The 24,831-nt window shown below is 31.4% G+C and overlaps 1 protein-coding gene across 2 annotated transcripts in view; it reads right to left on the bottom strand.

The window, feature by feature from the left end:
• The window catches only part of Acf (ATP-dependent chromatin assembly factor large subunit), a 151,869-nt gene that overhangs the window by 75,225 nt on the left and 51,813 nt on the right, over nucleotides 1-24,831 (bottom strand). For both annotated transcript variants that reach the window (XM_075367686.1, XM_075367687.1), the window contains exons 9-14: nucleotides 22,676-22,756; nucleotides 20,932-21,154; nucleotides 20,716-20,810; nucleotides 17,099-17,261; nucleotides 9,881-10,126; nucleotides 5,830-6,508 (exon numbers count right to left, since the gene is read on the bottom strand). In XM_075367686.1, coding sequence (XP_075223801.1) covers nucleotides 5,830-6,508; nucleotides 9,881-10,126; nucleotides 17,099-17,261; nucleotides 20,716-20,810; nucleotides 20,932-21,154; nucleotides 22,676-22,756 — 1,487 coding nt within the window. The remainder of the gene's footprint in view (nucleotides 1-5,829; nucleotides 6,509-9,880; nucleotides 10,127-17,098; nucleotides 17,262-20,715; nucleotides 20,811-20,931; nucleotides 21,155-22,675; nucleotides 22,757-24,831) is intronic.

The raw sequence follows: 24,831 nt of genomic DNA, 5'->3' as shown, positions 1-24,831 counted from the left end.
TTTTCAGGAACTTGTTCCATAAATTCTACCTTTCTATTCTCCATGTCCTTCTATACCTTCTTTGTATTTCACATCCATAAGAGTCCTCCTTTTCCTTTTTTGTGAAATGCCTAATTCATGTCGGTCTTCAGTGCATCCCAGTTCATCGCTTACATGCTGCTCATCTTTGTTGCACGGTACAAAATTTCCTTCCATATTTTCATCTAATTCTGATTCAGAAGTCGGCCCACTTCTTGAAGTCGACAGATTTCCAAAAGAAGATTGTGGTTTTATGATGTCTTTCAGAAAGTACAATGACTTGAAATGCAGCCATTTTGGTTCATAGGTTATTCCTTCTGGATCACCAGACGAACAGGCTTTATTGTTCCAAATTCAACAGAAAATTGATCCCTCAGATACTTCCATTTTTTCCTTAAGGGAGTTTCTGAAATCAAAAGAGAACCCCAGATTTTAGAATAGTTTATGATTTGATTGGCCCAATAGTATAATATTGTACCATTAAAACATAAGATTACACGGACCTACAATAACAACAAAATAAAGTATTACAGGAAAATCTTTCCTATTTAGAATATTTTTAATGTAATCTACAACAAAAAAATTAAAAACAACTTTATGTACAATTCAGACCATACTTTTTTCAGGTACTTTTCAACTAAAATGTCATTCTGTTCTTTGGCACTCAGTTTTCAAATGGGAGATAACACCATCGGCAAGATAATCAAAGAAACAGTATAAGTTTTATGGGAAGAACTATAACCTCTTCATATGCCTTCACTAACTACAGAAATTTAAAAAAGTAATGGAATGGGTTCTGAAACATTTTGGAATTTCTCCATATTGTTGGCTGTTTAGATGGAAAATATAACCATATACACTATGTCCCAGTGATTCTGGATCAATGTTTTTAAACAAAACTTTTGTTTCTGTCGTTCTCTGAGCGTTAGTGGATGAAAATTACAAGTTCACTGCACTTGATGTTGGCGGTTATGGTAAACAAAGAGACGGAGGTACATTTATGGCTTCAGAATTATTCAATTTCATTGAAGAAAATATTACTGTTTTTCCTGAACCAGACTTCCTCCCAAACACTAATATAAAAAAATATATATACACTAAAAGTCCCATATGTTATTACAGCAGATGAGGCCTATCCTATGCTTCCTTATTTAAGGAAACAATAAGGTTATTTAAAACCTTAAAACAACAAACAGTAATTTTAATATTAATTGTCAAGAGCAAAAAAATTGTAGAGTGCACTTTTGGAATTTTATACTCAAAACGGTGTATGTAATATCAAAAGCAATTGAAACAAGGTTTAATTAGCTGACATGATTATCAAATGTGTTTTGCATAACATAATTATTGATAAAGAGGGGCTTGCGCTGCAAAAGTAGTTACGGTTCACGGAGAAGCAGCGCACAGTAATCTACCTGCAGGAAGGCTCCAAACTGAAGCCAAAAATATAAGAAATTTTTTCTAATTACATCGAAGAATTTCCTTTAACATATCACAACTAAAATAAGAAATTTTTTACTAATCGTTTGGTTTTGAAATTAATAAAAAATCTGTAATTAACCTAATGTGTTGATCATTTGTTATGAAATTTAGTACATTTTCTAATGAATGTTATTTAATAATTCAAAATTTATAATTTAATTTAATAAAATAAAATAGTTAAATATTATTTTTAAATGTAATATAATAATTTAATCTAAGAATAAATATCTCTAATGTTGATATTTCTCGTTCGATTTAAGAATACTGTCAATTAAAAATTGCTAAACTATGTGTAACCTTGTAACTAAGAAGTTCAATAGCACAAATTCATTAACACATATTTTTTAAAAATCTCCTTGAATTTACCTTAACATTCAACACTAAAAAACCTGTACAACATGACGATACTTGAAATAAAATTTGATAATACATATGGTAGGCTATATATTTTCAGTAGAGATCGAAAGTGATTTACTTTTATAACACTAGTTTTACTGAAAGGAACCTTTGCAGCACAAATTTCATTTTTTTATAACACATGTTTAAGTCAAAACCTTGACAACACAAACACTAACTACACGAAACTCTCGACAGCAAGAATGTTTATACAATCCTCTTGAGATTCTTGTTAACAAGGTTTCACTGTACTTGTAAAATATTTTTAATTTTTACTTACCATCAATGCCCATGTCCTTTGCTATTTCCTGCCAGCAGTGACCAACAACAACTCTATTTGAATGTATCTTTAATCTTTTGTCCCAAACTTCCGGTTTTAAAAAGATTTTCAAAATCAAAGTCTCCACACCCATACTTTATGTTTACTTTAAATCACACAAAAAATTCAACTACTGTAACCAGCCTCCTACTACACAAATGGAAAACTTATTACAACAGTATCTGAAACCAGAATGAACATTTCATTCCAATGACTAGTCTGACTCAGATGAGCAGTTAGTCAGAGCCAGCATATGCCGCCACTGTGAGTGCTCTCATTTAAATAAGCTGGTCATTCCGAAAGCCGATCGGGTCGGTTGTCTGAATCTGCCTACTGACTTGCACTGTGCGCGTACCCTTATGCAGTACTGAAACACATGTATAAGCTACATGAAAATTGCTACATTTAATGCTAACAAATAAGAAACAGCAGTTTTCTACCACCTCATTAACAAGAGATAAATATTAAAAATTAAAAACACATCTTCCAAAAAAATAACGCTATTTTTTAACGTAGGATAATTAGTGTGCAATGACAATTTTGTATATGGTATAATTTTTTTTATTATTATTTAAACATATATATATATTATCCTATGACAATCCTGGTAACATAAGAATTCCAATGCGGGATCAAACATCTAAATCGGTTCATCCATTGAGCGGCTCCCAGTGAAACATACATTAGAAATAGAACTTATGTTTTAGGATACCTTATTATGTTCTAATTCATAACTTCAAAATTCAGAAAAAAGTCATTAGTTCATTAAAAATGAAATTGATTTATAAATGCTAATTTTATATCACTAGGTTCACAGACAATTCAAAGTTTGTACATTATGACACCGTTATGTATATAAAATATTTAGCCTACAAAAACAGAATACCAAAAAATATTCACATTTAACAACATAATCATGCTATTTTGAAAATCTCAGCATACATGGAAGCGGGGTTAATGTTAAACTTCCGAACAGAATAACAAATTGTAGGAAAGAAAATTCATTAATATAACTGAAGATACCTCCAATTGTAATGTATTCAATTCAAAAATTCCTTTCCTCCTAAAACAAGATTTTATTACAGTATTAAAATTATATTTTGGATATGTACATATTCATAAAAAACTGTTGAAAATGAGAATGTAGTTTGCCTATAACAATATTCAATCAATATTATTAGATCATAATAATTTAGTAGTAAATCTTGTTCAAATTGTGAATTTAAATTAATTAGTTTTTTGTGTGTATGAATAGGTCACCAATGTATGTTACAGTACTTCTATTTCTAGTATCTGCTGGCAACAAATTACTATATTTTTGTGTGTCCCATACGAAATTATTTATTAATTTTATTTTCTTTAATTCTAGAGGATTACAGATTTTTTGGAAATAAAATTTAGTTTTACACCATCCAACTCCTAGGCTTTAGAAATTTTATTTTTGATAAAATTATGTGAGCAAAATTAAAAAAAGTATTACCATTAGTAAGTTGGCTATTTCCTTATATGTTAAATTCAAGTTCGAGCAGAACTGGATATGCGAGCAACACATCCACCAACATTGAGCTCAAGTCACATAATACAATCCAATACCTTGCAATTTGAACAATTTGGTTGCTTATGCCATCTTATGATTTTTTTAAGGAACTATTGTCCGTTTTCTTTTTTAATCTTTCTTAACTGAACTAAATTTGCCCAAGCGTAAGTCGCATAGTGTGATACGCTATTGAAATCCATCGCGTAATGAGCCTTGTACACGGTGAAAACTTTATGAGTGATGGTAGTATACAGGAATGGAACAGGAATTTAAAGAAGGGCGAACATATGAAGGTGGGCAAGGACACAAGACTGCCACTACTGTACACCTGGTTGAGCTTGATGATATTGTCCAAACAGAGGTTTACGATAATTGAACCTTCGGCAGAAATCCCAGAAATTTCAAGGTATTCTCTGTACACAATTATGACTAAAGGCCTAGGATTTCTGGAAACTCTGTGCATGTTGGGTCCCAAAAATGTGAGCGACGATCACAAAATGCTGCAAATGGTGCCTTAATGTTTCTTGCACGTTACAATGATGAGGAGAAAGATTTTTTAAAGTCTATCGTTACTGGCGATGAAACTTGGATCAGGTGTGACAATCCAGAAACCAAACAGTCTAACCAGTATATGTGCACGCTTCTCCATACAAGTTGAAAAAGTTCAGACACTGAGCAACAGGAAAACAACGGCTACAGTTTATTGAAGCCATAAAGGTGCCTTGCCGGTGAACTTTATGGAGCAGAGGGCAACAATAAAAAAGGAAGTTTATTGTGAATCTTTACTTCGCCTCCGCATAGCAATCCATAACAAACGAACAGGCATGCTCTAGTGCGGTTATGATCCACAACAATGCACAACGCCCTATGCCAGTGCGATGCAAGACCTTCTCAAACAATCCAAGTGGAACGTTTTCAACCATCCACAATATAGTCCACCTAGCAATTTTCAACTCGTTTGAAAATTGAAGGCAGACAACACTTCGCCACCAACAAAGAACTTCAACAGGCTGTTAAGAGGTACCTTACCTCACTGGCAGCAAACTTCTTTAAAGAGGACATTGGAAAGCCGGTGTCACAATATGACAAATGCCTCAATCGTTTCGGCAATTATGTAAAAAATAAATTAGATACTACTCAACTTTTAGTAATAATATTTTGTTATGTCAATGTGTCTTTTTTTATATAGCCCATTGGAGGTTGAAAAAAAACAGCCCCATATGTATGATCACAAGTTAATGGAAAACTAAAATCACTGTGACCAAAAGTAATATAAATAAGAAAACTAGAGCAGAACGCCTTATTTATGCAGAAAACAAACATTTTTAACATTAACTTGAAAAATATTTTGTCATCATTATTTTAACGTATAATAAAATATTTTTTTTAAAAATATGAGATCTCATTAAATACATATTATTATGTACGTCTAAAACAGAGCAACTCTTCTTCAATATCTTTACACTGCCCTTTACTAAAAGTTTAATTTTGGCAGCTATCTGTTTTTCTGCCAAGATTGTAGCTCTCAATGTTTTCCTTTCTTCCTTCAGTTTTTTTAATTTCTATTTGCATTTTCCTTTTCAGAGCTCTTATTTGTTCTTGAGAGAAACGTTTTCTTTTTTCTACAAGATGTTCTTCATATCGTTTTCTAGAACTTCTCAATGCAGTAAGCACTTTTTTGGTAATGAAAACATACTCCTTGTTTGCAGCATCTAAAACTATACAAAAATGTTCATCGATAAATTATTATTTCTTCATGCAAATTCTCCACAAGAAGAGATTTTAGAAAAGAGATTAATGGAAAAGCCACCTCTAAAAATGCAATTCTCTGAATTTTTTGCAAGTTCTTTTTTTACTTTTCCTGATTTTTTCTAAACCTCACTTTTCCTGACTAAGTTTATAATTCCTGATATTTCCGCCTGCGGGAACCATGTTATATCACTCAAAGTATTTATCTCGAGAGAAATCTAATTCAGAGTTAATACAAAATAAAAAACTTACAGTAAAAAGATCAGTTATTTCATTTTTTAAAATTAATAATTAGTAATAAAAAAAGAAAAAAACAAATATACTGTACCTTAAGAGATCCAAGTAATCCACCGTAAATCTTCTCTTCCGTTTCCAATATAATATCTCTAAGATTAAATAACAATACATCATTGACAGGTGTACCAGGTGGAAAATCAAGATTTGGATTATCATACTTGGGGCCATTCCTAGAAGATTTCCTAATTTCTTGTTGTTCTGTATTGACTTCGCTTGGATCCAGTTTACTTAAAGGACATTTAGCTAAACTATCTATTATTCTTTGCTTTTCTTGCATCAACACCTTTTTTAATTTAGATTCCCTGAAGCCACGACCATTCAAAGACTCTATAAGATTATTAAGATCCATTTCATTCTTATAAAATGACCAAACAGTTCGTTGTTTACTTTCCAATAGTGCAGCATGTATAGGACATATTAATGGATCGCCCCAACATGTAAATGGTTTACAAGCATTTTTTGTATCAACTTTATTATTTCGACCCGGTGTCGTCTTTCCACCGCTAGATGAAGTCGCACTATCTAATGGTATCCCACCATTCTTTTCAACAAGCAATTTCTTACTAGGACTACCGGTATTGTTCGATGACGAAATATTAAGATCTTTGTTAATTCCGACCAAATTTTCTTTATTACTAGGGCCACCATCTTCAAACAACTTTCTAACAAATTTCAAACACTCCTCAGCACCTTCAGCGTGCGGTGTTCCTCTGAAACAGTAAACAATAATTGTATTGCCTGACTGGAATACTTATAATTAAAGTAACATCGTATTTAAATAATTATTAAAATGTAATCCTAAGCTTCAATTAATTCCAAGACGTTAACTATCAACCGTTTGTTTATAATATAATGAAAGGAAACCATTTTTAACTATACTTACACAGCAACAGGCTTAACGTAAATGTGACTTTCTTTACGTTTATAATTACAGTGCCTAGACTGATCTACTCCAATTTACATCAACCAAAGTTATAAAAGAAGAGAAGCAGCTGATACTACCTCACAACAATGTTTTAAATTATTCCAACCAATCAAATACATTTTACATAGTATTCTCCAGGTAGTAAACAAAAAAGCTGAAGCAAATGAAAGACATTATGAGGAAGTATTTTTAATGACTTAGCACTTCTCGTAAGCAAGTTTTTGCTTATTCAGTTTTTTGCAAATGTTATAACAATAACAAACGACAAAACTAATTTGTTTCAAACATAAATTCAGTTAGCTCTATTTCCTCAACTTTTTATAGAATTAAAAAAATTTAATCGTAACGTATTTTATAAATTAATCGTGATAAAACATCTGTTTATTTTACTCTAACAATTCGCATTAATTCATAATTCATTTCCAAAAATTTCAGTACAACAGTGGTATAATTTCAGAACTCTTAAGTCATAAAATCACACTAACAAGAAAACAACAGTTTTATATGCATGTAATAATGTCAGGTCAAGTATTAAATAGGAAAAGAGATCGCTTGAATCTAAGGTACATTAGTTTCAAACTTACTTGTAAGTACTGTTTACAATAAAACTGAATTTTTATTTTGGTACCTTACAGGGTACGATCAAAAAGTAGTAGGAGTGAATTTCTATAGCGCGAACAGAGCGGTGGAGGGGGGTCGGACCACCTGAACGTGATAGTGGGGAGCCTTCTGAAGAGACTGATATTTTTCCAGTCGCCTGCGGGCGAGCGGAGTGTAAGCGCGTTGATTTCCGTGAACCTCTGTTAAGAAGTGTCATCGCGATCCGAGATGGATAAAAATCTCGAGCGGTGCTATGCCATCAAATTCTGCATCAAACTCGGAAAAACTGCGACAGAGACCCTCGGAATGATTAAGGTCACCTACAGGGATGCTACCATGAGCCATGTGCCACGTTGGCACACCAACAAGTCCCCGTGTCTGAAGAAAGTCAGAATGAGCAAGTCAAGGGTCAAATCCATGCTCATCTGCTTTTCGACCATTGTGGTGGAGTTCACAGGGAGTTTGTACCCCTTGGACAGACTGTGAATGCCAGTTTTTACATGAACATGCTTAACAGGTTGTGCAAATGCGTCCTCCGCATGTGGCCAGGCATCGCCGATTCTTGGAAGCTTCACCATGACAACACGCTGTGCCATGCGGCACTGCTGCTGAGGGAGTTTCTGGCCAAGCACAGGGTTGCCACATTGCCTCACCCCCCCTACAGTCCAGATCTGGCACCGCCGGACTTCTTCCTCTTTCCTCGGCTCAAGTGGGACCTCAAAGGAAACCGATACAGCTCCAAGAAGACGTCCAAAGGGCCGTGACGGCATCTCTGAAGGGGATCCTGGAAAGCGAGTTCCAGAAGGCGTACGCGCAGTGTGAATCGCGTTATACGCATTGTGTCGAAGCACAAGCACGTTTTGATCCTACCCTGTATATCTTATCCTGGCTTATCTCTTTCAAAATATATACCTCCACATCAATACATAACTGCCAGTGTTTTCTTCACTTCCTACAACTCTTGTGTTAATAGAGCATAAGACCTATAGCAAATTTCTTTAATTATTGTCTTATTGTTTGAAAATATCCTTTTATAGTCAATTTTAGTTTTTAAACAAGAAAAATCTGTACATACCAACCAAGGAGATAGGAGTCTCAGGAATAAAAATTGTTGTGTATGCAATGTTAAGCATTAGTCACCCCACCATCTCATCTCTAGCCACTTCTTTCTCATATTGCATCTTTCAGTACAAGTGTTTCACTGCCGATAAGCAAAATGTTTTTGTCACAACTACTAATGATCAGAAGGAGGATTCCTTCTGATCAAAAAAAGTTATCGACATGTTCATGCCGATAATCTTTTTACAATTCTGGTCAGTAAAATCAAGATTGATTTTATTGAGCATTCAAGATACAGTAACCACTTTTCCAATGGAATATGACGATCATACTTTTCTTTCTACATCATTAGTGTACACCCAATGCCTCATTAATAGTATACTTTCTAAAAACATTCTCAGTGGTGTTTGATCAAACTACTGATTAGACATTTGCCATTTTTCCTAATTTGGAGCTATGACCATAATAATCTTGGCTGTAATATAATGCACATCAGTTTTTTTTTTTACTAAAAATACAAATGCCCACTTCTGACTCTTCATGGACAATCAATGGTAAATAGTACATTACAATGTAACAATACACTCAATTGATGATGTCCAGATTCATCATTGCCTTAGAAATTAGTCTGCCTGATTTGAAACTGTTAAAACACTAGCATACAGCTATAACACACTGATAACCTGTTATGTAACAGGTTATTTAACATTTTTACATGTCAGGAAGTTTTCAAAAATTTAAAACAAGATTTAACACAAAGATTGTTCAGTATTCTGAAACAGTTGCTGAAGGACAACAGAACATAGTGCACAAGGCAATCCCATCATGAGGCATCCCTATTTTAGAGCTCTTTAAAGACTAGTCTCAATGTGTACAAATCTTAAATGTTATATAAAAAAAAGACCTTTTACTGTAATGATGGTAACAATGTAACCACACTTTACAGTAAATACAAGACAGACTAAATTAAATTTTGTGTAGTCAAATATTAAGGAATCCTCAGCATATAAAAAGTACTTCAGAATTCTGGCGAAGTACTTTTTAAATCAGAGTACTTAATAACTTCATAACACACATATTATATTCAACTCATATGTATTTTGTTAAAGAATAGACTAGTATGGATACAAACTGTCAAATGTAAATTTATCACAAAAGCAGTGTACTGTTCTCTTCTAATGATTATTATGCAGCTACTCTAGTTTGCTGAGCTATAAGAGTACTACGCAAATACAATATAGAGAATGAAAAGTTGAAATCACAACAAGAATATAATTTCAGTCGGTTAACGCAACATCTTTACATGTGAAGTAATTATTGTAATATTTATTAATTTATTATAAAACAAAAATCTTGAAATTTACTGACAGATTTTCAACCGACTTATCAGATACATTAATTTTTTTTAAAAAATAATTCAATAAATAAATATTTAACGCTTACATAAATTTACAAGGAATTTAACAATTAAGATGTAAAAATATTTAAATATAATTACTTTGGTAAACAAGAACCAGGATGCAACTCATTGTCTTCGACAAACAATCCTGGTAATGAAGAGAACAGCCAGAACCGACGATAAGCTCGATCAGCACCCAATGGCAAGACCTGAAACTCCATCTCAGCTTCAGACAATTCTCTAGCCTTTCGCAACAGTTCAATATCCTTTCTTGATCGGTTATCTTTTAACAGAGACTCCTTCTGTTCAGCAGTTAACACACCATTCTCTGTTTGTTCTTTAGCTCTGGAAACATGAAAAAAAATCCCTTAAAAAGAAATGACTTATTACATATTACTCTGCCTTAGATTAATTTAAATATTACTGTAGACTAATCTGAACAAATACTTTCAGTGCTCTTTTAAAATAAACAATACCAGTGGTAAATGTACATAAATTCACATGGTAATCAGGGATAAACATTTACATTGTAAATGTTTCCCCCTAATGCAATCATATCTACTTCTAATGCAATGAGTCTAAGACGCCCTACAAAAGGATATAGGGAAACATATGAAAAAACAAAACAAAAGCTCCCATAGAAACATAATAACATAACTGGTTATGTTGAGCCTTACAAATACTCAATAGGTGCATTAATTATTAAAAATAAACAAATTGTTTTCTCACTGGGTGTACATTGCATACCCAATGAGAAAATTTTACAAGTTAAAGTATTACAGTATCACTTTAATCACAGCATCACTGTATAGTGATCACTTATCAATGATAACACTGATAGACAAAAAAATTTTTTTAATGTTTCTCTAAGTGAGATACCATTTCTTGAATTGCTTTTTTGCGTACATTACAGATCTGTAAATACAATTTTTTTCTATCGCCATTAGTTTTAAATAAATTACACTTCAAAAAAAATAAAGGGAAAATACAGTTAAAATCTGTAAAATTTATAATTTTGCATGGTCATACCTGTGCTAGAATGATTTCGCTGATGCTTTTCTTTTATAAATAACCTCAAGCACATCGTGAATTAATGTCCAACAGTAATCGGCTAGCACGTTAATATTTATAACGACTTTCCATCACTAAAATGTCTTTGTGGAAACGTTCACCGTGTCCATCTCTTATGTCTCCGAGGTTGTCCAGGAAAAAATCCAGATGTGAGTAGAGGAAATGTATTTTCAAAGACATATTACATCCCATAGATCTGTATGAAGTTGATTAACAATATCGTGGTAATAGTCGGATTTTTGTTTGCAAAGAAACATTTTGCAAATGTCTTTAAATAAAGTTCAAGCTGCACTTTCTACATTATGTAACATTTAGTTAAATATATCATCTTTGACCAACTCTCTTATTTGAGGACCAACAAACAAATATTCCTTATTTAATTTTCCCTTCACCTACACTCAGAAATTTCTGCCTGATGTACGAAAATCCAGAACTATCCTTCTTCATTGCTTTTACAAAATTTTTCATAGTCCTAGCTTGATATAGAGAGGAGGTAAAAATATTTTTTGGGTTCAACTAAGGGCTCATGAATAATATTTTTCCCATTTGGAGTTAAGTTGTCTCATTTCTTACACTCTTTGGTAACAAAATTTTTATCCCCAGCTCGGCTGTACCATTTGCAAAGAATACACATATACTTAGCACGGCCTAACTGCATGCCTAACAAAATAGTTATATCTTTCAAATCACCACACATGTTCAAGCTATGTTTTTTATAATTTATTTTACGTCTTTCATCACATCGTATGTCTCTTTCAAATTAATACCATAAGCAATTGATATCTAAAAATATTTGTTACCATTATGTAGTAAAACCACTTTTAAACTACACTTGGATGAATCTATAAAAAGGCACAAGTACTCAGGTTTATGAACTTGTCCTAAGTGCAACATAAGGTCATCAATATTTGTGCAATAAACGAAACTATTTTCATCAATAAAGTGCTGAGACAGTTCTTTTTGTCGGCTTTGAAAGCCCAAAATTTTTTTAAAAGTAAATTCCAACCTTGCGGTCTTCATCCTAACAGTTTCAGATTGATTTTTTGATAAATTTAAATCCCTAACTAAGCCATTTAATTCACCTTGTGATATAGATGCGGCTTATTGGAAGGTAACTAAAAATCAAAATCATTTTTCTTCTTCAGTATTGCCTGATTCTTCATCCCTGCTTTCAAAAAGTACATTCACAGGTGGCTCAGAACTGGAATAATTTCACTGTGAGATACAGACCTGATTGCAGATTGCAGAGGATATTTTTCATATGTTAAAATGACACACTTGTTAAACAAAAGTTTGGTTCATACCAAACCATACGTATACCAATTGCCAAAGACTTCTGTGTAACTTTCAGCCATCCTCTTAAATATTCAGAACAATTAATGCATACTATATGAGGAGCTCCTCCCTCTGTGAATCATGAGACCTTGCCAATGGTAAGGGGGCTCGAGTGCGCAGTGATACAGAGTAGCTGGACCAAAGGTGTAACTATATCTAAGAAGTATCTCTTGAGAGCCAGACTAAGGAATGATTTCTGAAAGAGGGCAGCAGCTCTTTCAGTAGTTGTTAAGGGTGTAGTTCAGGACAAAATAAACGGCCATATCAGCATCACTCAAATCTTCTGAGTACTGCGCAGCTGAAAGCAATGGAAAATTACAGCTGCTTTTTTCTAAGAAAATGTAGCTCTCTGCATTTTCATATAACAAAGATGGAGGTGCCTTCCTTGGTAAAATATTCCGGAGGTAAGCTAGTCCCCCGTTCAGATATACAGGTGGGAACTGCTAAGGAAGGGGTCACCAGAAAATTAAAATGTAACATTCTACGAGTCAGAGCGTGAAATGTTAGAAGTCTAAATAAGGTTGGCAGGTTAGAAAACAAAGAGGGAAATGGATAGGCTAATGTAGATGTAGTAGGGATTAGCAAGGTCTGGTGGGAAGAGCAAAACGACTTTTGGTCAGGTGATTTTAGAATAATTAACTCAGCTTCAAATAATGGGCAGGTAGAAGTAGGTTTCATAATGAACAAGAAGATATGGAAGAGAGTAGAATATTTCAAAATGCATAGTGATAGAATCATTGTAATAAGGATAAAATCAAAACCTAAACAGACAACTACTGTTAACATATACATGCTTACAAGCGCTCATGATGACGACGAGGTAGATAGTGTATATGAAGAAATTGACGAAACAATTAAACACATAAAAGGAGATGAAAATTTAATAATAGTTGGAGATTGTAAAGCAAGCATTGGAAAAGGCAAGGAAGGAAATGTGATGGGTTAATACAGGGTGGGCAAATAGAATTAAAGAGGAAACCGACTTTTGCATGAAGTATAATTTAGTAATTGCCAACATCCAGTTTAAAAATCATAATAGAAAAATATATACATGGAAAAATCCAAGTGATACTGCAAGGTATTATATAGATTATATCATGTTAAGTAAAGATTTAGAAATCAACTCGTCAACTGCAAAGCTTACCCTGGAGCAGACATTAAAAGCGACCATAATTTAGTGATAATGAAATATCAACTGGGGTTTAAAATCCTGAAGAAAAGGTGTAAAATGAATCAGTGGAATTTAGAGAAGTTTGAGGAAGAGGTAAAGAAGCTTTTGAGGAGGACATGGCAAGAGGTCTGAGTAAAAAATATAAGGTAGAAAATGTAGAAGAAAAAAGGAAATTCTTAAATCAGCAGAAGTAAACTTAGGCAGAACAAAGAGAACTGGTAGAAAACCTTGGATTTCAGACGATATATTGTGGCTGATAGATGAAAGCAGAAAATGTAAGAATGCTAGTGATGAAGAAAGTAAAAGGAACAATCGACAATTAAAAAATACTATAAACAGGAAGTGCAAACTAGCGAAAAAAGAGTGGATTAAAGAAAAGTGTATAGAAGTGGAAAGAGAAAGGAACATTGGTAAAAGACAAAGCATACAGTAAAGTTAAGGGAAATTTTGGGATACATAAATTAAAATCTAATAATGTGTTAAACAAAGATAGTACACAGATTTATAGTACAAAAGGCAATGTCGATAGGTGGGTGGAATATATTGAACTTATATGGAAGATATGAATTAGAAACTGGTGTTATAGAGGAAGAAGAGGATGAAAGGGGAGAAACAATACTGAGATCGGAATTTAAGACAGCATTAAAAGTTTTGAATTGCAGAAAGGCTCCTGGAATAGATGGAATACCAGCAGAATTACTGCGCAGTGCAGGTGAGGAAGCGATTGATAGATTGTACAAACTGGTAATATTTATGAAAAAGAGGAAGTTCTGTCACACTTCAAAAAGTGTTATAGTCATGATACCAAAGAAAGCAGGAGCAGATAAATGTAAAGAATACAGAACAATTAGCTTAACTAGTCATGCATAAAAACCTTAACTAGAATTCTGTACAGAAGAATTGAGAGGAGAGTGGAAGAAGTGTTAGAAGCCCAATTTGGTATCAGGAAAAGTATAAGGACAAGGGAAGCAATTTTAGGCCTCAGATTAACAGTAGAAGGAAAATTAAAGAAAAACAAACCAACATACTTGACATTTATAGACCTAGAAAAGGCATTCAATAACGTAGAGTGGAATAAAATATTCAGCATTTAAAAAAAATTAGGGTTCAAATACAGAGATAGAAGAACAATTGCTAACATTTACAGGAACCAAACAGCAACAGTAATAATTGAAGAACATAAGAAAGAAGCCATAATAAAAAAGGGAGTCCGACAAGGATGTTTCCTACCCCCATTACTTTTTAATCTTTACATAGAACTAGCAGTTAATGATGTTAAAGAACAATTCAGATCCGGAGTAACAGTACAAGGTGAAAAGATAAGATGGTACGATTTGCTGATGATATAGTAATTCCAGCTGAGAGTAAAAAAGATTTAGAAGAAACAATGAACAGCATGGATGGAGTCCTACACAAGAACTACTGCATGAAAATAAACAAGAACAAAACGAAAGTAATGAAATGTAGTAGAAATACGAAGATGGACCACTAAATATAAAAATAGGCAGAGAAAAGATTATGGAGGTAGAAGAATTTTGTTATTTGGGAAGTAGAATTACTAAAAATGCACAAAACAGGAGCAATATAATATGCCGAATAGCACAGGCGAAACGAGCCTTCAGTCAGAAATATAATTTGTTTACATCAAAAATTAACTTAAACATATGTATATGTTTGGAGCGTAGCTTTATATGGAAGTGAAACTTGGACATCAGAGTACCTAAGAAAAAACTTAGAAGCTTTTGAAATGCGGTGCTACAGGAGAATGTTAAAAATCAGATGGGTGGATAAAGTGACAAATGAAGAGGTGTTAGGGCAAATTAGTGAAGAAAGAAAAATTTGGAAAAATATAGTTAAAAGAAGAGACAGGCTTATAGGCCACATATTAAGGCATCCTGGAATAGTTACTCTAATATAGGAGGGACAGGTAAAAGGAAAAAGTTGTGTAGGCAGGCTACGTTTGGAATATGTAAAACAAATTGTTAGGGATGCAGGATGTAGGGGTATACTGAAATGAAACGACTAGCACTAGATAGCGAATCTTGGAGAGCTTCATCAAATCGGTCAATTGAATGAAGACAATTAATTCATTCCTAAATTCTGTGCTTAATATAAACAACACAGCTGTGTTTTCAGCTACATGTTTTGACCAGCATAGACATGATTAATCTTGTCCACGAAGACTCACTCTTCAGTATTAGATATGATGTCATAATATTTGACTATGGTATAATTTATTTAATTCTTTGTCTAGTACTGTTCATTTATAGTTTACAAATTATGTTAAAAAAGTTAAACAATAAAAAATGAGCTAACAAAATACAACACAGGAGCTTAAATGCTAATTATAAGTTGAAAAATGAAAATAATTTTTTAATTAAAATTTAAAAATTTTTCAAAAATAGTGAGCGATAGAAAGATTTGAAGTTCATATTCATTTTCAGCATCAAAAAATCATGTATTGCATATTAAGAAACAAAAATTATATTTATCAGTGTAATCAGTTGCATACTCTTCAATGCCAAATTAGAAAAAATATACTGTTTTTGTTTAATATGGGAGTTAACTTTTTATTTGAAAATTTATCCTACAAACAGAAATAAAACATTAGGATATTTTAATAATAGGAGAAATAAATTGTATGACACTTTCCATGAATACAAAAATCTGTTTTGAAAAACCAATGAATATATATATATATATATATTGCACTTCAGATTAAATTACATTCTGAAGAATAGGGAGATTAGCTTTGACCAGTCATTTTTTTTTCTTTTTGTATAACCTCCAATATAGGACTTCAAGACCTAAAACTATTGTTATATATATAGAAAGTAATTACACCACTGAATTCTAATAGAGTAGCTCTCCTGCTAACGACAAGATGTCATAGATGGCATCAGGGAGGTAGATTCCAACTAGTTTTAATAGGATGATCATTTCCATGGCATTCATCCATTTAAGAAGCAAAAGTATAAGAGAAGGAAAAGGGGAGAGAAGAGGATGGGTCAGACAACTCAGAGGACCATCTGTGATCAGGATAAGATGGGTAGTAATAGTTTATCCTTTTTCCAGGGCCCTAACATACACTCATCGATAAGTTACATCCTTTAATTTCCTGATCGTTTCAAAAAAATACCTAGACCGCATCAGGAAGAAGGATATTAGAAGATACAAGGATGAGAGATATGAATTTAGCAACTGCTAAACCAAATTACATAAATTTATTCCCGTAGATCACCTAAGTTAAAAACTGTTGGATGTAGTTTTATGAATGACAATCAATTTTAGATAAAAATCACGTTATTACTAAAATTTGTTACCACTCTGCCAATTTCCATGGCAGAGAGATATCTTCTCTCGGCCATGGAAATTATTATATATATATTTATACATGGTATTATAACTATTATTCAGGCATTGTAATTTGAAATGACTAAAAATTGTTAATAAAGTATTATGACATACTCGTATTTGTTTTTCAATAGCCAACATTAATTTTCAAAGTTTTTCCATTACTTTTATATAAAACAAAGTGTTTTAAATTCTGCTAAAGATAACTTAGAATAAAACTAATATAACCAATAATATCAATATTCCTAGAGTTTCATTTTTGAGTCTAACATAAATAAAACTACTGACAATCTAATAAAATGACTAATAATAAATTTACATAATTTAGTTGTGTAAATCTTTAATGTAATTAAAAACACCATACTAATAACAATTATACGACTTACTTTGTTATGGCTTCTTTCCTTTTTCTAATCTCCGCTGCTTGTTGATTACGTAAATCCATTTTTCCAGTTTTAATCTTATCACCTCTTTCATCTATCGTATCTCTCATCGATGCAAATGTTAGTATCTGATTTATTAAACAGCTAAGTATTTGCATTTTGTGCTCTATATTCATAAAAAAATATATAATCAAAATTAGAAACAAACAGATAAAACAAAATACAGTTTGAAAGAATAATTATAAGTAAGTTTTTTTTTTCAAAGTGCAATCTTAACTTTTCATTTATAGAACTTTATTTAATAAAATTTGGCAAGGAATGCTTAGCCTCATTAGAAAATATTCTTCCAAATATCCCCCAAAGAAAGAAAATACTTTCCAAAAGAGTTGAATTAAAGAAAATAACTATAATTATTATTTATTATATATTTTTTTAAATTATCATAAATATGACTAGAGAGATCTTTTATTCTCAGATTGATTTTATAAAGTTTGTCAGAGACAAATGCTACCTACATAGTATTAGATCATGAGAAGACATGTTTCATAGAAGAATATATTAAAACTTTTAATGAATGTAAAAGTGATAACGCATAGAGAGTTATTTATAATTTAAAATCATCATAGAGTTTATATAAAAAGTACTATTACAGTTTATACTGTTATTTGTATAAAAAATCATCATACCGGTTTCGGAGAAGACCAAGATCAAAATGAACCACAGAAGAGTTGGCCAAATGCTTTGTACAGAGTGTGTTTTATCGTATTGATGAATATTGGAAGCTCAGAAAAGTAAGCAACAGAAATTCTTGAATAACAATAAAATATTAATATAGAAATTAAAATGGATAGAGCAAAATGAGGTTTGAGAAAACCAAGAACAATTAAAAAAAGTAGAATTTTAAGAAAATGAAAAGAAGGAAAAAAATATCTTGGTCACAGCTTATCAAACACAGAAATTTACATTAACGAAAAATCATAGAAAAAAATTGAAAGAAAGGCGAGAAAAAAGGAATGGAATTCTTACAGACATTAAGGATTGGGATATTTATGGAATTAAATGTCAGGGTTGAGAAAAATAGAAGACATTCAGTCAAAACATATTGAAAGATAGATTTAGCAGAAGAAGATAAATGACTCAAAACAAATACTAAATAAGAAAATCTGAAAGGTAAATCTTCCTATCGCTAATAAAAGAGACATTTAATTTGAAAATAAATAAGGGTACAACAAAGGTAATAAAATATGATAGTAAGGAGGATAATGGTGACAATATATTAAGTTACGAAAATATTAGACGAGTTGAAAATGTTTGTAGTTTTGTCATCGATATTATGAAGTACAAAAGAAAAACCAGGTCACAAGAAAAACAAAAGCCTTTTTTCCAAAATAAATTACATAAACTAAATTACAAAAAAAAACTTGTAAAAATATTTCTTCAGCATATAGTACTTCACGGTAGGGAAACAAGGGCAAATGGAAAGCTCATAAAGCAAAATGCAAAAGATTTTACAAAGTAATAGATAAAAGTTTTTACATTAGGTGGTAGATAATGTTTGAAAAGAAATATTCTAAGAAAAAAATGAGGAAAAGCTTATAGGAAATCCTTAATAGAATTATGTCAGTAATTTATGGCACTCAAGATTAGTTAATTTAGTAATGAAAGGAAGTTTAAAATGTTAAAAACTCTAGAAATCATAAAGTAACAGTAAGTAATAGAAATATTTTAAGATTTAAGATGTAAATGAACACATTGAAATCAACTATTCACAAAGAAAAGAAAACAATAGAGTAGTATATCAATGAAGTAACTGCTGAAAGATTAAAGCAGTTTATTTTACGGACAAATGTTTATAATGCAACTAAACAGCTATATAATGAAAATGCATAAGATCAACAAACGATTAAAAATCTTTTAAATTAATAACGACTTTTCTTTTAAATTAATAACTTACTACTAATTTTATTTATTAAAATGTTATCAAAGTATCTTATAAAATTAAAGTTTGCGCTTAAAAGTAATGAAAAAATAATTCCCTCTTAAAAATCTCCTTCCATAGATCCATCTAACTTATATAATATGCTAAATCAAAACGATGACTTTCACTTTCCAATTTATAATTTCATTAAAATATACACAACATACTAGTAATATAAACATGTTTGTGTCCAGATTAAAATTTCTGACTGAACTTGTTTATTTAAAGCTTTTTCCAATTTAGAATTAATTAATAATAAGCTTTAGTCGTGGAATTATATCAGAAATCAAAACTTGCACACGCTTGCATAAAAAATGTCAAAATGAAAAAATACTTTCCTTCAATAACTTAATAAAATTAATGTGAAAATTCTAGAGCAACGTGTTATTTTTTTTCTGACATCAACTGACACCATCTCAAACTACCACATTGCTTTTCCATAAATGAGAATGCTGAAAAGTTTTATCTTTACTTAAATATATCAAACACAGATTATAAATTAATAGGAGGGGAAAAACCTTCATCGTTTATTTTTAAAGTTACAGTAATTATTTTGAAACATATTCCCCACCCGCTTCAATGCACTTATGCTGACATTACACTAATTTATGAAATCCACCCTTGGGAAAAAACCAACGTCTTGTTTTTTAACTATTTCTTTACAGAGATTTACATTTTCAACACATCTCAAGCTCTAGTCCTAGGACACAAAACTAAAGGAACACCTAAGTGTTCCTTTAGTTTTGTGAACAGATGGCAATCTCTAGGAGCCAGATTAACTGAACAGAGGCCACTGCAGCGTTTAAAATATTCAGACACACATAAAATCTTTTGCTGTTATACTCTAGTAAGGTTTTGGAGCCATTCCGCCAAAAACATTTTTCAGCTGTCATCCCACCCTGTTAGATTATTCTTTTTAATGAATTTCAATGTAACATTCTGAATTTATTTATATAGTCTTTTAAAGAAAATTAGCAAGAACACCTTTCGAATTCCAAAACACAATCAACATTACCTTATTGAGTTTCTAATTTTTTCAACAATGACTGCCTTTTGTTCTATAACAATAGACCTGGAACGATCTATAAGAAGTCCTTCCAGATTAAAATGCTCCAGAAGTTGCTGAGAAATACAGTTTCAGCTTTCATTTTGTCATACAACAGTGCAATACCACTTGGAACACAATTTACATCATCATATAAACTTACAATCTCTATAGAAATCCGAAGTGTAGTAGCAACTCATTTTTGTCAGATGCGACTTTTATCAAAAATAATTTAATAACATGATCATGATAAAACCAATCAGAGGCCTTCTGTTTCGTCACTCTGCTTATCCCTTTCATCATCGGTTAACCATCTTAATGTGATAGAACCATGGTTATTCAATATTCTACTTTGTCAAAATAATCTATTTTTAAATATCATAATCACGATAATGTTAATAAAACATAACGTACAAATTAATGTAATAGTATAGTTTATAAATGCATAAAAATAATAACTGTGTAAGTGTTAATATCTGCTCGTACAAAGCATTACATCATCTACTCTATGAATAAACAGACAAGAACGCACCTTTAATTCTTTAAAAAACAAATATAATTAAAAGGTACTGTTTAAATTAAATGAATAAAACTTACCCACAGATAATTCAAAAATACTCTGTTGGCTTAAAAGTTCTATTAAATGTGGCTGAGTGAGACACAAAGCACGCCCAGGATCATCCAAACTGGCACTGTATAACGAAAATAGGGTAAAATTAATAAAATAAAATCACAACAAAAGGAGATAAATTAACATATAACAGACAAATTTTATATTCATAATTAGTTTAATTTATATTCATAATAAGTTACCTATTTCGATCAGCTGGATCATCAATCGAACCGTGAGTACCAGAGGAAAGTAAGTGCAAACGTAATATTTCAGTTAATGTAGCACAATCCATTGTCAACTGACTGAGAGGTGCTCCTTGATAGTGCTGACTGTAAGATGAGGCTGCATTTGATAACATTAACATTGCTTCTGACTCATCCTTTGGATATTTATTACTGTCCATAATACAATCCATTCCACTAACTAAAAACAATAAAAATATTTAATATATACTAATATCATAAGATACCGCTACTTTTATATATTTATAAAGATTATAAGATTATTATATATTTTATTTTTTTGGTATTTGGTATTCACTACAGTGAATACCAAATAAAATATCCTGGCCGTATTAACATCAACACAAATAGTAATAGCAGTAAAAACAATTAATTATATTCAACACTGTGCATGAATTAAGAAAAATAAGCGATAACGCATATCACTTCAATTTCTGGTAACATCAATACTGTATGTTTACAAACAAGCAGTTCATCCTGGAAATCACACGTAGGGCATGTTCAATTATCTGTCCTTGTAAATGTACTTTAAAAACAGACATAATGTGTTAAAAAATACTACACGAGTTTTTAAGTTCAAATTTTATTCTCACTCACATTAAAAACAACCTGAGGACTTAGGTTTTTTCACTACTTTACCATGCTAGAGGGACATTAAAGTAAGACATTAAAGTAGTTTTTTGACAGATTCTGATAATTTTTCAACACTTTAGATCACAAGATACTTTTTTGTGCGATATCTGTGTCGATCAAGATTTATAGTTTAACAAGCGATTAGGAATTCTTTCTGGATTGAATGCTCATATACCAGAGACGCTGTCAGATATTAATGTCACGAGTTTTTAAATAAATTCATCTTTAAAAAAAATCTCTACTCCTTACTTTTCCACCCTTTATTATTCATCATTTTCAGTTTGTTTCTCAGTCTTGGCTTTACATTGAGCCTAACCCTTATCTACAACAGCTCCTACTATTGTACAGCATCTTACCGATTTTTATTAATATTCATCTTATACTGGTTTTCAATCATTTATTTTTATTTTTTTCTCTCAGAAACCCTATTTAAAAAAAAAAAACAATGGCGAAAGTGAAAATAACTCCACAACATTTATCATTCAGTGATATTTGGTGTCACTGGAATCTATACTTATACAGCATGACACTAAAAGTAGTTAAAATTATTTTTGGCTGTGGTTAAACACTTTGCAATAATTATGACCAACAACAGTTTTGTATTTTATTTCAATATTCATTTTAATAATTCAATTTCCTTATAGAGCATAATTCCTTAAACTCAATACAAAATAAGTGAGGTAATAGTATGAATATTATGTCATACTAAGCCACAGTTACAACAAATGGAAATTCTTCCTCTCATTAAATGTATGCATTAACTGATTGCTCCATCAACTGAATAAGTGGGCAATCTGCAAAATTAATGCATATATAATGCACTGGGACACTACCATTAACCAGTCGGCTAAAGTAGACAAAAGTATTAAAATGTCAAGTGTGAAAACGATAACAGATGTTTATTAAAGATTCACTTGGTTTAGAAGTGAACATTTTAAAGCTACTTATTAAATTTAACTGCTCTAATAGAAATTTCAACTGTTTTTAAGAATGGCAATAACACACATAGTAAGATAAGAAATAATCAAAAATACAATTGCAAAACATGCACAAATTATGAATGACATACCATCATTTGGATCATCATAATTTTGTTCTTGCAGATCAAATATGGCCGTCAGTAACAGTTGTATCAAATCATTCATAGGACCTAAAAAATAAAATGAACAAGTTTCTTTCAATTTTTTTTTTAACATACACTTATTAAAACACCTACCTACCCACAGTCACCTAAATTCAAATTAAATCTTTGAACATGATTTTGCACACTTAATTCTTCTATATTTAAATAAATCAAGCATTCACCACCTCCACAAAAGTACCTTACTTACTTTAATGAAACCACCTTATTTATTTTAATGAAATTGGCTGTGAGAACATAGCCTCAATATTTTCCAATTAGTAAAAAAAAATCAACACCATTTTTAAATTTTCAGTAAATTTGATTATTATTCTCAGCATTAGAAATTTAGCAGGATCAAATCTACAGAATCTTTACTATGAAAGAAGGAAAAATGAGGATCGGTAAAAAAAAAGATTTAACCTGATGGGTAAATCAAGAGTAATTTAGTCATACCTGGAACTTCTTACTGTTATTTCAATAAAGATAACCTCTATTTTCAAATGAAAGAAAAAATAGTAGAACAATGAAAATTGACATAAGATATTCAATTTTATTTAATCATTCAAGAATCAAAAAATCCAAGCAGGATTTTTTTTATTAAATCCCTTACTACGAGAAATTAAAAAAAAAAAATATTTTCCCTTCCATAAACTACTGCCATCATCAATTGTGCTGTAGCCTCATTGATACTTTAAAAGTAAAAATAAATATACAAGCAACCACTTCCAATATTACAACACTTTTTCTTCCAGTATTAATTTCATTAGCTTGTGCACCATTTTTATGTCTGAAGTAAGATGCTTTATTATTTTTATAAATATTGCACATTTTCAAGTGTAATCAAGATGAGCAAACCATCCTCTTTTTTAAAAATTATTAATGACAATAATTTATGTTTATCTTTACATATATAAACGTTGAAATAATTTTACTATTACAATTTCATAATTAACTCCATAAAAAAATATGGTGCATGGGTTACTTTGCTCAGAACTGCTTGCTGCATAAAATAGGAAGATACCATTTTAAGTTTGATTCATCCTCGTATTTCTACTCGCTCCTTAAACTTATTTTAAATATAAAAAGACAAAAATGTTCAGAATAGTCTATACAAAATATTCCTTTTCTTAAATTATTTCTGTAAAATACTTAATATTCTCACAAAGATGAAAATACAAATGCATCGAGGATCCAGGGGGCAGAGCCCCCTAGCTAGACAGTCGAGCAAACAAGGCAAGCCATGATCGGCTAGTATTTTATTTTGATTAATGTTAATAAAGTTTTTCTTTTTTTATGATACATGGCAATTTATTTAGTGCATGACAACCATATTTATAAAATCGTAAGCAAGATTTAAGTAACAAAAAAAACAATGATCAAGCACTGTACTCTAATTAAACCACGGTTGAAAATTTCATTAAAAGAGTCAAGTCTTTAAAAAAATAGGAAATATTTGCCAGAAGGAGAACGGGTTGAATAGTTATTACTTCATTTAAACACGTCCACACATCATATACCTATAGGAAAAGGAAGAAAGTTCCTTTAGTAAATTCAAGTCAATTTTTGGGTGGTGTCAATGCTTAAGTCAGACCCGCATAGGGAAATAATGTGCTGGTTCCAACCTAGGTAATATGCTCTCATTTTCATAAGGTTTATGGACAATATAAAACAAAAAGGAACACCTAAAAAAAAACCAAAGGGTCTTTAAACATTCTAGGTAGAATTGTTTATCTTATTAGTTTCTTCAAATGCATAATATCCACTCCCATAATTTAACTCTTAATTCTATCCCTAATCCCTTTTACTTTATTTTGAATTCCATAGCTCGCTCCCCTGATAAGCCACAGACCTAACAGGAGATATCTGAATCGCTCAAGTAGTATCTACCAAACTAGGGAATAAGAACAAGTAAATTAGGAACAAGGGATAAGGATAGTGAAATGACCTACTAGGAAGATTATGCAAATCCCTTTTTGAAGATCAGGTGTGTTTAAGTATCATATAAAAACTTGTACATCTTATCTCAATCTAAAGTTCAGATCATCCTTTCTGTACCGGCAATGAATATTTTATTTAAATATAATTTCAAAAAATATAAACCA

Source organism: Lycorma delicatula, chromosome 5, assembly GCF_047948215.1.
Source record: "Lycorma delicatula isolate Av1 chromosome 5, ASM4794821v1, whole genome shotgun sequence".
In the NCBI taxonomy this organism is placed as follows: Eukaryota; Metazoa; Arthropoda; class Insecta; order Hemiptera; family Fulgoridae; genus Lycorma; species Lycorma delicatula.
Note: the sequence above shows the minus strand (reverse complement) of the source record. Positions and strands in the feature narration are given on the sequence as shown.